This window comes from Odocoileus virginianus, chromosome 11 (assembly GCF_023699985.2).
Source record: "Odocoileus virginianus isolate 20LAN1187 ecotype Illinois chromosome 11, Ovbor_1.2, whole genome shotgun sequence".
Taxonomy (NCBI): domain Eukaryota; kingdom Metazoa; phylum Chordata; class Mammalia; order Artiodactyla; family Cervidae; genus Odocoileus; species Odocoileus virginianus.
The window spans coordinates 27422828-27437952 of NC_069684.1; the positions used below are offsets into that span (position 1 = coordinate 27422828).

At 47.0% G+C, this 15125-nt stretch overlaps 1 protein-coding gene across 5 annotated transcripts in view; it reads left to right on the forward strand.

Annotated features, from left to right (window-relative positions):
* FHAD1 (forkhead associated phosphopeptide binding domain 1) overlaps positions 1–14638 on the forward strand; it is a 162413-nt gene extending 147775 nt beyond the window's left edge. For 3 of the 5 annotated variants that reach the window (XM_020873708.2, XM_020873710.2, XM_070474083.1), the window contains 3 exons: positions 5262–5342; positions 7845–7898; positions 12093–14638. In XM_020873708.2, coding sequence (XP_020729367.2) covers positions 5262–5342; positions 7845–7898; positions 12093–12209 — 252 coding nt within the window. In that variant the 3' untranslated portion in view covers positions 12210–14638. The remainder of the gene's footprint in view (positions 1–5261; positions 5343–7844; positions 7899–12092) is intronic. The other 2 variants (XM_020873709.2, XM_020873711.2) reach the window with 2 other exon arrangements.
* Positions 14639–15125: the final 487 nt, after the last annotated feature.

Here is a 15125-nt window from a genome sequence, read left to right on the forward strand (position 1 = left end):
CTGTCGGTGGACATTTAGGCTGCTTCCATGTCTTGACTGCTATAAGCAGTGCTCTCTGAGACTCATAGTCTAGCTTGTCTGTGTTTTTTTTTAACTTTTAATAATTCATGTATTTTATCTTGTTCCTTCTATTCAGATAACTATTTTTCTGCCAGTTTTATTGAGATGTAATTGACACTTGTATTGAGTTTAAGGTATACAGCATAATGATTTGACTTCCAAGCCACATGAAGTAATTGCCACAATAAGCTTAGCAAATGTCCTGAGTTTTTTAAAGTGGTGTCTATTGTTCTTACTTTCATTGTTCTGCCAGGTACAAGGGATACACAGATGAATAAGTTCTCTGAGAATAAAGATTTTCAATTTGCTATTCTGAGTACCCAGAGAATAGTAGACACCAAATAAATACTTGGTACATGGATGGATGGATGGATGAACAGGTGGATGGATGGATGGATGGGTGGATGGAAGGACAGGTGGATGGATGGATGGATGAACACCAGATCAATGGATCAGTAGGTGTTCAGGTAGATGGATGGTCAGGTGAATAGAGGTAGATGAATGTCCTTGAAGGACATATTTTTCAGTGCAGAACATACAGGTAAAGAGCTGATTTCAGTCTGACTTAGTGGGGTAAGGGCTGTGTTCAGATCCAGAGAAGGGTACTTGGCTCAGTCTAGAGCATTCAGGGAGTGTTTTCCAAGTGCTGGCATTTGTTATGAATTGCAAAGGAGAGTTGGAGTTTGTCCACCAAACGGATGGACAGGTGTGCATTCAAGGCTGTGGGAGCCACAGAGGAAAGGCATGAGGAGGAGGGATTGCTTCCTGGCATGAACTTGGTGAGAGCATTGACTTGAGAGACCGAGACTGAGACTCAGGCTGATGATCCAGCTAAAAGAGGCCACCTCCTCCCCTCATCCTGCTATCTCATCTATCACATGGCACAAGACTCAGTGAGTCCTGGGGTCAAATCCCCCTGCTTACTGTGTGATCTTGTGCAAATCAGTCCCCCTCTCTGAGCCTCACTTTCCTCATCAGTGAATGGGAGATAAGAGCACCTGCCTTGCAGGATTGTTGTGAGGATTGAATACAACACAGGTAACCCTTCCTATCCAAGCTCTCACTGTCTGAACTCAGGACCAAACGGTTTCCAATGCCCAGGTACACCTGTCCAGGCTCTGAAGCATGCAGCTCAGGGCCTGGGACTCGGCAGGTGGATGCAGCTCTCTTCCCTGTGGCCAGCTGACTGCACAGGTGGTCTCTGAAGTGAGTGCTGCCCCAGACCCAGTAGAGTCTGCTGCCAAAAGTCCCCACACACATCGAGACAGGCATGGGCAGCACCTGAAAACCAGCTCCAGAAGCTTGCTGTAACCCTGTGCCTGCACTGCAGTCAGTAGTGGGGTCTCTGGTCTTCTTGGCAGTTAACACCCATGACCGTCCACTCCTATTGGCAGCAGCATGTCACTAGCCCCACTGGGCACTGGCACAGCGACTGCTAAATAGATCAAACTCTCCCTGGTCCTTCACTCTCACCTAAGGTCGAGCAGATCTCCAGGAAGGCATCAGGCAAACAGGGGAAAATCACCATAACCCCCATCTCTTCATGATATCTGCAGGCATTGGGCTCCACTCATGCTATGCAGCCATGATCAGGGTTATTAATGCCTCTGGTAGCCCTGCCTGGTTGTCATGATGATCCCCATTTTACAGATGAGGAAACTGAAGCTCAAAGAATTAATAAAGAGACTTGTTCAAGTTCATAGAGTAGCTGGTAGTTCACAGAGTCTTTAGTCGCTCAGTCATGTCTGACTGTTTGCAGCCCATGGACTGCAGCCCGCCAGGCTCCTCGGCCCATGGGATTTCCTAGGCAAAAATACTGGAGTAGATTGCCATTTCCTTCTCCAGGGGATCTTTCTGACTCAGGGATCGAGCCCAGGTCTCCTGCATTGCAGACAGATTCTTTACTGTCTGAGCTACCAAGGAAGTCCCAAGTAGAGCCTTTACCCAGCCCCATATCTCTCTTGTCCTAGGTCATGCCTTCTTTGCTGGTCTGGCTCCCAGTCGCCTCCTTGTACCTATTAGTCTTTCTAACTTGGAGCTGTGTATTTTTGCACGCATGCTTGTGTGTGTGCCTGTGAGTATGTGCTGTGTGTTTGTATGTGTGTGTATTTGTGTGTGAGTATGTTGCCTACATGAGCTCTAAGGAGGCCAGGCCTTAGAAGGTCATAGAAGGATGTCCTTCTCAACCAAGAGGTGATAGTCAGATGAGTTCCTTGCAAAAGGCTGCCCCCAATTCTGCAAACTTTCCAGGCAGGAGGTTTCCAGACAGCAGGCTCTCTGGCTCATAGCCCCAAAAATGAAAGTGGCTGTCCTGCTCTGAGGGAGCCCGGATGTGATGTTTCTAGGGCTCACCCTTCTGAATTAAACATCACAGACCTCAGTCTGCGTGTGTTATGGGGCTGCCTCAGGCAGAGGACAGTTTCCTTTCACACCAAGCAATGCCAGGGAGAGCTGGGCCACTGACAGAGTTCTGACTTTCCCTTTGATGTGCCCTCTGGAGAGCTCACCCCTCCCTGAGGCATCCCCCGACCCCCAGGGCTTGGCAGGCCCCAGAGCAGAGACACCAGACCACAGAATGGGACAGCAAAGGACCCAAAAAAGGCCATTGTCATGTACTGAAAACCTGAGGATTTACATAATTAGGCTTCACATGCATTATTCATGGGCTGCCTCGTTCATACACAATGCAGGGGACGTGCCAGCCTGTTTGGCACTAGACATCCTTCAGCAGAGAAGGGTCTGAAATGGCCAAGCTGAAACTGTGTCAGGGTCCCCAGAAGAGCTAGAGCTGGGAGCTTTCAAATTTGTGAAATTCACAATTGGAGGAAAGATGTACATGAACAACAACCACAATCATGGCATCGCCAACGATATCATTTACTGAGCACTTTAAGTATCATTTACTTTACTTTATCAGGGCAGGGCAGGCACCTGCTCCACACAGTACAGGCTTCATCTCTCCCATCAACCCCACAAGGGAAGCTGGAGCATCAGCCCACTCCAGAGAGGGGAGGGCTGAGTTGACAGAGGGTGCCACTCCCTGGCTGTCAGCTGCAGAAACAGGATTCCCTCCCAGCTGCTGCGCTCTCCAGCCCACCTTCACTTTCCCACACCCCTTCCTTCTGCATCTCCCTTACCCGGGTGCCTGCTTCCTATGTCTCTCACCATTGCTCCCGGAGTATTCACTCCAGGACTTGGGTTTGCATTTGAGGCTTCTTATTACTATGTCATCAGAAATCCCTGTTTGTCAGGAAGAAAAAATAATAAACTTTACAGTTTTGCTGGATTCTAAAGGGCACATGTATACATTCGTCTTGGCATCAGTTCCTTCCAGGGAGTATGTCTTCATTGTTTTTAAGTGGAAATTAACAGAAAATAGAATTCCTCTTTCATAAGTTTTACACTTAGTATTTTCACAAGGAGCCTTAATTTTTAGCCTCCTGTACAAAACTTTGAAACTGTTCACCCTGTTCATTGAGCTCATGGGGTTGAAGCACTGAGAGATGAAATTAACACATCTGAAGTTTCAGCATCCACTCCCCACCCCCACCCCCAAAAATGCAGTTTGTCATCTTAAATGTTTGACCGTGTCTTCACTAAGCAGCACCTTCCAGAATCAAAAGTTGTATTTCCACACTAATACCTCTGGCTGTGAACATGAGACTTGACATGAAAGGCTAGGCATTCACAGAGAACCCTGATTCTGTGGCTCTCTCCACGTGGCAGAGAGAAGGAACCCTGGCCCAGGCTGAACTCACACTAATCCACGTCCAAGTCACTCAAGAAGGCCGCATTGTCTCTCAGAGGTCAGAGGTCAGCGGCGGAATCTAACAAACAGCGGCCCAGCCCCGCCCCTGCCCCCAGTGACCCTTGAGCAGGTGGCTTGACCTCTGTATCTCAGGCTCCTCAACCAAAACAACCAAAGGTGGTAACAAGAGGCCCACTCAGTGGGGCAGCGGGAGGGTTAAATGGCAAAATGCCCACAGTGCCTGGCACACGGCAAGCCCCGTTTCTAAGGGGGAAGAATAGACAGCCCATGGATGGGTGGGGATTCCTGCATTTCTTTCAGGGAGCTTCCTGCCAGCTGACGCCCTCCCTGGTCCTCCCAAAGCCGGCAGCTCTTCTGTGACGCTCTTTTCTCCTCCGTGAATACCACTCGGGTCACAGCCAAGAAAGGACCCAGATACCTTTTGTGAATGGGCTAATGCTGGGGTTTTTCAATAGGAAAAATTTAAATGCACAGAAGTGGCCGTTTGAAAAGCACGCAAACCCTTTTACTTAGGGCTTGAAGTCTGAGAAAGGCTGAAGGGCACCGGCTGCTTCTGGCAGAAACCCGTTCAGCTCGCCTGCCAATCAAATCTCCAGCCAATGAAGTCCTGACTAGGGGGCGTGGCCACCGCTTTGCCTTAGACCTCAGCCCAGCGAGCGGGCGTGTGTGATTAAGTCGCTCAGTCGGGTCCCGCTCTTTGCGACCCCGTGGACTGTTAGCCCGTCAGGCTCCTCCGTCCATGGGATTATCCTGGCAAGAATATTGGAGTGGATTGCATTTTTTCCTCCAGGGGAATCTTCCTGACCCAGGGATCGAACCGGCGGCTCCTTCATTGGCAGACAGATTGCTTACCACTGCGCCTCTTGGGAAGCTCCCTCCCTCAGCCAGGCAGGAGCCCCCTAAAGTTCCTTCTGCTTAATTAGCTCACGTCCCTTCTTTTTAAGATGAGAATAAAAATGGCACCTAACTCAATAGCCTTGGATGAAATGGGAGGTTGCATACAAAACCAAAACCCTTAGTACATGAGACCACATAGGATACATGCTCACATGCCATCATGGTTATCCTCGCTCTTCTATTTAACTCACTGTTTTCCAGGATTTCCTTGGGCCCAGGTATTCTCAAGATCCTGGTTTCCTCAGCACCACTTGTGTGTTTTTAGCCAACAGGTAGAAATTGGTAGATGTTGTGTAGGAGCAGCGTGAGATGGGAGGGGCTTGTGGGTGGTGCTCTCCTGCCCACAGTGATGAAGTAGGGCAATGTGGCTAGGCTGGTGCAGCATACAGATAGAAGATGGCTCACGAAAAAGACCCTTCTGCCCACCAATCCCAGTGAATCCCAGCGTCTCCTAGCAACCTCAGAGGTGTGTCCCCAAATGGAACAGGTGGGGACACACGGAACACTGTCTTGCCCCCCTGATATTTTCACTTAGGAACGTTTAGAGGACCTCGAACAGAGAAATGCCAAAGAGTCAGCAGCTTGCAACTGTTCCTTCAAAGAGAAAGAGAGGCAGGTACAGAGACCCTTTCTGATCTTGCAGCCAGACACAAAGTAGATACCTTATTTTCAAAGGGCAAGAGCTTGTAAATGCCAACGTGGGCAGCCCAAAAAACATTCCACCCTCCTCCACTCCCTTCCCCTGCCCCACCCCAGCCCCTGCCCCTGCCCCTTCTCCTGCCTGCAACCTGCACAAGGGACCTGAGAGACCCAGGATCTGGAAGTGAGAGAAGGCAGAAGGGCAGCACAGCCATCCTGGGTGCTAAATGATTTGGGGACATAGAGACAAAACCATAAGAAAAGAAGAAGGTAGGAGTGAGGAATCCCAGAAACCTCTGCCCTAAGAATGGAGTATAGTAGATGGAAGAAGGCGGGGATGGTACAAAATGAAGCCAGAAATAAGGATGAAGGTACCTGTTACAACACCTCCTCACCTGCCAAAGGGGAGCCCCATTCAACAGTGGGCTCTCTGGCAGCTGATGGGAAATGGATAACCCAGCATGGTCCAGAGTTTACTGTGTCCATGAGATATGAGTGTGATCCTCAGAAGTGTGCCTAGAACAAAGACCGTTCTGGATTCTCCTCCAGAGAGGACGTTGTGTGCTGTAATGAACAACGCCCCTAAGAATAGCAGTGCAGTGCTAGCTGGGTCATGGCTGTGCACAGCTCTTGAGAAAGACTGATGACATCATATCCCAGTGAGTCCAGGAAAAGCGTGTGCACATGGGCCAGGCTCTGCCCTTCCGTGCCCAGCCATCCACTGATTGGACTTAACCAAAAAAGATATTTCAGAGCAGTGTTCAAACTGGGGTTCCTTGGAGCCCTTGGGTGCCGTGGGAAGGGTATGACTCTCAACACACACACACCTCTCCCACCAGAGAAGCTCTCCATTATCTATTTTATACCCCAAGTTCCTCTTGGAATTTTGCTTGGATAAAAGGTTTAGGGGAAAAAAGGTAGGGGTGGGATGGGAAGGAAGGAGGTTGTTGACTTAATACCACTGCTTTATAATATCTGGAAATTTGGATGGTGACTGCCTCAACTGAGTTTGTGATAAATATTGAGTGGCTGCAGGCTCAAGGCCTTCTCCATGAAAAATGCCTGGAGGACAACTATCTGTTCAATATGGGCGCATAAGCCTTTCTGGACAATCCTCTAAGGGCTCGAGAGTTAGCATCCTTCAGGGAGAATGGAAGAGACTTACTAGTACCTATGACCTGTCCCAAAAGATGGCCTTACTTCCTCCATGAATTTTATGAATGTCCAGTAGCATTGCCAGATTTGGGGTTGGGGGGGCAGAAACAGCATGCTCAGGATGTGTTAAATATTAATTGCAGATAACAACAAACAGTTATTAAGTATAAATATATCCTAAATATTGCACGGGGGCATACTCATAGTAAAAAGTATTTTGGTTTCATTCTGAAATTCAAATTGAACTGAGAATCCTGTATTTTATCTGACAACCCCTCCAACACTTACTGAGCACCAGCTAGACACCAGGCAGGGAGGTTCTGAAGCAGGTGTTGCAAGACGGCAGCCCACAAACACATTTCATTTGACTCATGGGATTTTTTGGGGGGTACATTTCAAAGTAGGGCAGTTTAACAGAATACTTCAGATTTCCAACTTCTCTGGGAAACTTGCAAGATCTGAGGACACTAGGCCCACAATCCCACGAGTCACCATCACAAGCCTCCATCTTCCAGGCCCCTCAGGCGCTGGGCTCGTGGACTTGCTGCCACCCCTCCTCTGGCTCACCTCACCCACTTCCTTTACTTCCCTGGCCCCTGTAGGAATCAGGTTGGTGACCCCAGTTGACGCCCAGGGCTCTCTGAGAAAGTCCCCTCCTGACACCCCTACACGTTCACCTGCAGGATGTCGGTCTGCAAGGGGCACCCCAGTTCCCTCTCCCTTTGGTGTCTCCAGTGTCTTGGGGATGCTCTTTCTTTGATGAACTGTCCCTGAGATGCGGACCCTTGAGCAGATCAGGGCAGCAATAGTAATCAAACCCCAGAGGAGTGGCAAGCTCCAGATTCTCGGTGATGGCTTCCCAACAGGCCCCCAAAGTCCCTGCCAGGGAGGTTAACCTCTGGGGTTTTTGTCATGCCTAGGCCATTGGGTGGAAACCGCTGGACATGTACAGCCTCTTCTAGTGACCTGGAAGGCTGTGCTTCTACCTAAAGCAGATCTGTCCTCCAAGGAGAATATAGCATCCTTCATAGCCTTCTTGGTTGACCCATCTCCTTCTCTACTGGAATCTGGGACAGAGATCTCTAAGAGGTTCAGCAGGACAGTGTAGCGTTGCCCCAAAGCCACACCCCATTCTACAGACACCGCCCCATCCTTACCCACTCCCTCTTCTGCAGACCCTCATCCTCACGTCCTCACCTAGGAAGGCTCAACATTTCATCCAAATGGGTGGCATCCAAAAGTTGAGAAAAATCTGGTTTTCTTTGATGCAAAAGGCAAAGCAGAATATAAGCTAAAATTTGTCAATATTTTTTCTGTGTTAAAGAGACGAATGTTTGTAGAGGCGGTGAAGAACAAGATGCAGAACTCAAATTTCCAGGTGAGCCAGGAGAGGAGAGAAGAGAGAAAACCATAGAACATCAGCAGGAAGCCCAGTTGACAGTAACACTGTGTCTGTTGTGTCCTGAGCATTTAGCATGTGCCGTGCACACAGAGCTAAGCACTGGACCTGCAGTATCTCATTTAAGCTTCACAACAACCCTATGGGGGGTAGGTTTTGTTATTATACCCAATTCTCAGATGAGGTGTCTGAGGCTTAGAGACTATTCATCCAGAGCCACACTGCTAAGTAGGAGACATCTGACACCCAGGTGAGAGTGCTGGCTTTTCTTCCTTGAGGTTATAAACTTCCAGGTAATAAAACTGATAACACTTCCAATGGTATTTCTCTTGAATTTCACAGAAGCATCCTCTAAAATTCTTTTAAAAGTCAAGAATTAAGACTTTGAAATCTTGAGCATGTTGAAACATTGCCATTGACAAATCAGCCCTGGAACTGGAATTAAGCCAATCCACATTCCCACTTTGCAGAAAGTAGAGGCGAGCTCTCAGGAAGCTTGAAAACTCAACACATTTTGGTTGAATAAGAGAGAAGAGACATATTCAAGTTTGATAAAAGGCCACAGTCATTCTGAAGCAACCAAATTATCATGGGTAGAAGAAACAAAGATATTCTAGGTGAGGGATATATTTGGAAAATGGAAGCTTCTTCTCAACCAGCATCCTTGTTCTAAGGCCAGAAGATGTTTACTGTCCCAGAGCAGGACATTAAAATGACAGAGAGCGTCCTGGGGGCCCCTATGGATCTGAGACCTTTGCCACCCTGCCAAGTGTAAATTTTGGGAAGTTTGTCACTTATTCATTCACATATACAACTGAAGCGGAGGAGGAAGAAAGAGCCCTAAGCTAGGTTTTGTCTGAGGACCACCTGGGGATGTAAAATGACAAGAGAGGATATTGACATGGGTCCCAGGTGTTGTGGGAACACTGTGCTTCTCTGAGATATGAGACCCCCTGGCATCTCACGCTGTCTTTGGCTTTAACAGAATAGGGGCAAATGGTGCTTTGGCTGAGAGCAAAGAGCCAGCTTCCCATTTTCCTTGCACTCCAGCCCCAGCTTAGAAGTTGGTGTCTGAGAGCTCCTTGGTACAGACAGGTTTCCTCCAGGTCCCCTGCCAAGTGTAGCTCGGGCGCCTCCTTCCTCCAGAGTGGACCTGGAGTCCAGGGGATGGAGTCCCCAGGACCACACTGATGAAGATGGGACGTGTAAAGTCTGCTCTCAGTCTCGCATAAGAGACTCCCAGAGTGCCTCAGCCTTTCTCATAGCAGAGTCTCCATCTCTAGTACACTTCAGAACTAGCACATTCTTCCTTTTTAAGATCCTATGGGATTCATATCGATTTTATTTTTCCTCTGCAGCTAACAGTCTTCTATAGTTGTCAATCATATGCTAAAGGGGAAAATCTTCTAGTTAATAAATTGAATACCTAGTCTAGGCCACATACTGTGCTAGGAACTGGGGACAGACAAATGAACAAAGAGATACGATCCCAGCCTTCATTCATTCAACGAATATTTGTTGAGAGGCCTGCGATATGGCAGGTAATGTTCAGGTGTTAGGATTCAATCCCATTCTCAGTGGCAGCAATACCACCCCCGAGAGGGCATAACTCTACTTTTTTAATGTATAAAGCACAGAAATACACACAGTGCTATCTGTAATAATCATATTTCATGGAGGTGAGAACTTCCCAGGTGGCTCAGCGGTGAAGAATCTGCCTGCAATGCAAGAGATGCGGATTTGATCCCTGGGCTGGGGAGACCCCTGTAGAAGGAAATGGCAGCCCACTCCAATGTTCCCTGGGAAATCCCAAGGACAGAAGAGCCTGGTGGGCTACAGTCCATGGAATCTCAAAAGAGCTGGACACGACTTAGCGGCTAAACAACAAAAGTGATTAGGAAAAAAATGTCTAAGAAGGCTCTTTAAGGAAAAGGATGATAGTGAAAAAAAGAGTGAGAAATGCCGGGTTAGATCAGTGAAGAAACATGTAAAAACCCCAGTCTTTCATGGCTTTTCATTCTGGGGCAAATAAATAAGCAAATATTGGGTTGGATGAAAAGTTAATTTGGGTTTTACCATTAAAATGTTATGGGAAAACCCAGATGAACTTTTTGACCAACCCAGTACTTTCTGTTGTTCCTGAGCTCAGGAACACTTTCCACAGGGACCTCTCCATCCCCCTCCCCAGTCCAAGGACCAGGAGAGGCCTCCCTGAAGTAGGGATGTTGAAAACCAAGACCTGAGGTGGTGTGAGAATGAACTTTGTGCCCAGATCTGCCACTTCAGTATGCCCTGAGTTAATTCCCAGTTAATTTCCAAATTTCCAATTTAAATGTCCTTATTTAAATGACAGGCTCCTATCCTGGTCTTCTTCTAAGGATGAGCAGGGAATGTGATTCGCAACATGCAGGATGAACGCCTGTTGCTGCCTGAGGTCCCTGGCTCGGGACAAACCCAGCCAGGCTCCCCCCACCTCTCAGGCCCACACTTGAATTTTCACATTTCCCATTCCTCACCCCTTCCTTTTCCCAGTTCAGCCATCCCCTCTGCCTTTTGCTGTCCCCGACCTCATCACTCAAAAGAGTGGACCAAAGCTTGCTCTGTGGTGCTTCCCACCCCAAGCTCATGGCAGACCTGGGACTTGGGGGAACCTGGGACTAAGGAATCTTCATTTTTAACAAACACCCAGGCTCTTGCTCCAACAGCCAACCCCACACCAGGTCGGGGCACTGGCCCTGGGAACCCATCCAATTTTATTGAAAATCAAACTAAAAGGGATACAAAGGAAAACTGGTTTTGAGGCAAAAGATTTTCAACATTTGCTGCCTGTTTTCCTTTTATCTGGGCATTCCCACCAATATTTACTCTGTGGGCTACTGTAGAGATGTTAGCCCATCTCACCCTGAAATGTTTTCCTGCAATGATTTTGAAAGCAATCTCAACCTGCAATGATTTTGAAAGCAATCTCAAAGCACATTTCAAGGTTCCTGGCAGCCACCGGCATAGGTCAGGCACAGAACGTGATTTTTAAGCCTGTCTTAAAGTGAAAAGAGTTACAGAGATGGTCCTACCAGCCCCTTCCATTTAAATACACCCAGAACCTCCCCTCAACCCCCAAGGAAGACAGGACATTCTGGTCCCTATCTGACAGATGAGGAGACCAAGGATCATGCTTTCAGAGACAGAGCTGAAACCTGACTACCTGTAGGCCTGCAGGCCCTCTTTCCCCAGGAGCATGAGTTGGAGTCAAAAAAATTGCAGGAAGTAGGGCTGGTGATGTGAAGCCTGTTGGAAAGAAACTTGCAAATTACAATCATATCTACAGTATAAACAGAACCATGTGAGAGAGAGATTCTTGGGTTGCAATGAATAGAAACCTATTCAGAAAGAGGGAGGGGGCTTTTTAAGGATGTAAGAGTGAGTGCCTCATAAATACTGAGAGCTGAGAGAGAGCCTGGCCTCAAAAGAGAACTGGGAGGCCATCATCTCCCAAGCATCATCTCTCATACACAACACACACAGAGAGCTCATATCACCTCTCTGTGTCTAAATCTCCCCTGACCTCTTCTATCGCTGGTCATGTGATAAAAAGAGATGACCTCATAGTCCCCCAGTTCAAAGAACCAGCTCAGATAGTAAGTAGCATCATAAAGCCCATAATCCTAAATCCTGGGAGTGACCATCTGAAAAGCTGAGCCAGTGCCAAAGTGCCCGATCAGCTAAGACCAGGGACAGAGTCATATTTATGACTGCCCCCAAGCCAGGGGCAGTGCTTAGAATAGGGTTAGACAGACTCCCCTTGAATATTCTGCATTTTCTCCTCCTAAGACATTAGAGACAAGACATTCAGTTTAGTGACAGCTTTTCGAGAGAAAGTCCATCCCAATGAATGTGCCCATAATCAGAAACTCCTGGTTTCAAAAAACAAAAGAAAGAAAATATAAGAGAAAGCGTTATCTGTATATCTGGAAGGGAGTACACTGGAATGTCAATAAGGTTACCTGTGAGTAGTGTGAGAATGATGGATTATTTTAGCTTCTTTTTGCACACATCTATGTCTGTATATAATTTCTTTTTTACAAATACTTTATTTTGAGCAAAAAAGCCCATTTGAATGGTATATTTGGGGATCTTCAAATTGTCAAGTTTGTGCATTTGTTGCTCTTGTTGAAGGTTGGAGCTAGAAAAGTCATTGCAAAGATGGACCGAGAAAGAGAGATGCTAAAGAAAGAGATGTCCAGCAAGTCCAGCCAGAGCCTTCTGTTTCCTAAGCCTGGTGGAAGGAACTAGAAATATCATCCCGCCGGGTCTCACGAGATCCTCCTCTCTGAGTCAGAGAGAATCTTCTGCACCAAATCACAAAGACACTTTCTTAAGACTTAAAAGATTGTTACCCTGTGTGTTGCTTCCTAGACTGGTATTTTGCACAGAGCAATTTTTCAGAGTGTGTGGGGAGAGGGGCTTTTTTCACAGCTATCTACTAATACAAACGCACTCAGGCATGTGAAGAATTAGTTCGAAATTCTGACTCCTAGGCCCAGTAGATAAACTTATGTGTCTGGGTTGTGATGTACCCAAATGTCACACCTCCACGGAGCTCCAAGAAACCCACAGTTGAGAAAACCCAGGACATGTTACTGGGGCCACAGGACAGAAAGGTAACCTCAAGGGCTCCTGGGGCCATGGTATAGTGCATTTATATATGAATTTCTTATAATAAATTTGAACACCAACCTGTTTTTATCGCTTCCATAACAATGAGTCACATGTATATGGCACTCTGCAGTTTTCAAAACCCTTCTCATCTAATCTTCCTCCAAGCCCTGGGAGGTAAATAGTATTATATTCCCCATTTTACAAATGAGGAAGCTGAGGTCCAGAGAGGTTAAATGGCCCATCTAAAGTCACACAGCTAGGAAACTCAAGGGTTGGGTCTGGAACCCAGGTATTTAACTCCTGTCTCACACTGCCCATCCTGTCACAGCAGGATAAGTCCAGTAGTTCAAGCCACAGGCCATCAGGACAGGCCAACTACCCAATCACCAAAGGGCACACACTGCCCAGGTGGGCACACTCTTTTTCCATGGTATTTGGAGAGACTTTCATTTTTGCCCTCTCTGCAGCAATCTGTCCTCTCCCTGCCTTTCTTACACGGCCAAGACCACAAAATAAAATGGGAGGAACAACAGTAGTCATGAATATCACTAATTTTTTTAATTTTAAAAAGCCATAATAAAAATATTTTTGTATTTTAAAACCAAATGCATTCTTTATACTGATTAAAACTAGAAGAAAATAGGAAAAATTATTTGTGTAATATTCCACTAAAGGTACATCTTACACAGTGAGAAGGTACATCTTACACATGACCTTAAAAATAATCTTGAAGGGAATTCCCTCATGACCCAGTGGTAAGGCTCCATGCTTTCAAGGCAGGGGGTACGGGTTCAATCCCTGATCAGGGAACTAAGATCCCACATGCCTCATGGTAGTGCAGCCAAAAAAATAAAATAATTTTTTAAAAGAAGTTTTAAATTATTTTTAAAAAATACTAATAGTAATCTTGAAAACCCCAGTTTTGCATAAAGATATGATACTACTTATACTTCACCATATCCCCAAAATCCAAAAAGCAGTCTCCAGCACCAGAAAAGATCACTGGGTTAGACAGTAATTAAGAAGCTGGCTAATGTTTGGAAGCCAAATTGTGTGTGGGGGAAGAAATACTTAATTTGGTTGAACATGAATATTTGAATTTGCAGAAGTCAAATGTGATGCCTCTGTGACTCCACCGTATTTTAGATCTCTCAAAGGACATGTTAATTTTATCATGTCAACTTTGCAACCCACGATGGTGATTTCCTTTCTTCACTCCTTGAACTAGATGGTTCTTTGGGTATCACCTTAGCCACATACCCCTTTCTCTGAGAATGCACACTGCCCCCCCAATCAGGCTTGCCCTCACTAATGCTGCTCTCTTGGCCACAGCTGGTTGGCTGAGCAGTAGATAGTCGACCCAAGCCAGACCAATCAGGTTTCACTTCTAACCCAAGCTGGGCCAATCAGTACCTCCACCCTTGGTATTGGAAGTAGGGCACAGGATCACCACGCAGGTCATTAGTGGTATGGGGCTGAGGTCTTGATGCAGTTCCCAGCTGGTGTGGCCATTTCTTCCACTGTGTTTGGAGAAACAAAGCCAGTCTGAAATGAAACAGCCATGATAGATAAACAAAAAGTGGAGACAAGAAACCAAGAGCACCAGAGAGACAGTGCAGTGGACACCACAAGCCCCTTAGTCATCGCCCCCCTCTACTGGATAGGCTGAAGGTTAAACACCTTCATTTCTCAGCTTCCCTTGCAGCTAGACCCAGCCATGTTGCCCAGTTATGGCCAATGACATGCAAGTGAAGGTCCTGGGCAGGGGCTTCCCATCTGGAATTAAAGGCAAGACTTTGCTAGGAGAGAGATTTTTCTCTTTGTCCCTTTGTCTTGTCTGCTTTATCTCTCCTGAAGCTCAGACTTGGAGCTGGAGCAGCCATGCTGGGAATCACCAGGAAACAAGCAAGAGGCCAAAGCCCACCTCAAGGACAATGGAGTGGAAAGATATGAAAAGCCTGGGTGGGAGCCTGGTAACATCACTGTGCTGTACACCACAGTGTACAGAACAGCCTGCCTCTGTACATCCTGTTGTGTAAATAAATAAATCCCTCTCTGTTTAAGTCACTGTAGTCAGGTGTACCTGTGTGTGCTGTGGAGCAGACCACTTAAAATTTCTCAGTGTTAGTCACTCAGTCATGTCTGACTCTTTGTGACCACCGGTCTCCTCTGGCCATGGCATTCTCCAGGCAAGAACACTAGAATGGGTTTCCATTCCCTTCTCCAGGGGATCTTCCCAACCCAGAGATTAAACCTGGGTCTCCTGCATTGCAGGCAGATTCTTTACCATCTGAGCAACTTGCTGACTTACAATGGCGAACATTATTTCTCATGATTTCATGGGTCAAGCAGGACACATGTACTGGTCTGGGCTGGCCTGGCTGGAGCTGGATGGCTCTGGACACCTCGTGTACATGCCTGGTCATTGACAGGCAAGTGGGTGAGGGCAGTGGTTCTCAATCAGGGGCGATTTTGTCACCCAGGGAATATTGGGCAATATCTGGACACAACTTTGGTTGTTAAACTGGCATGGGGGGGTGCAACTATCTA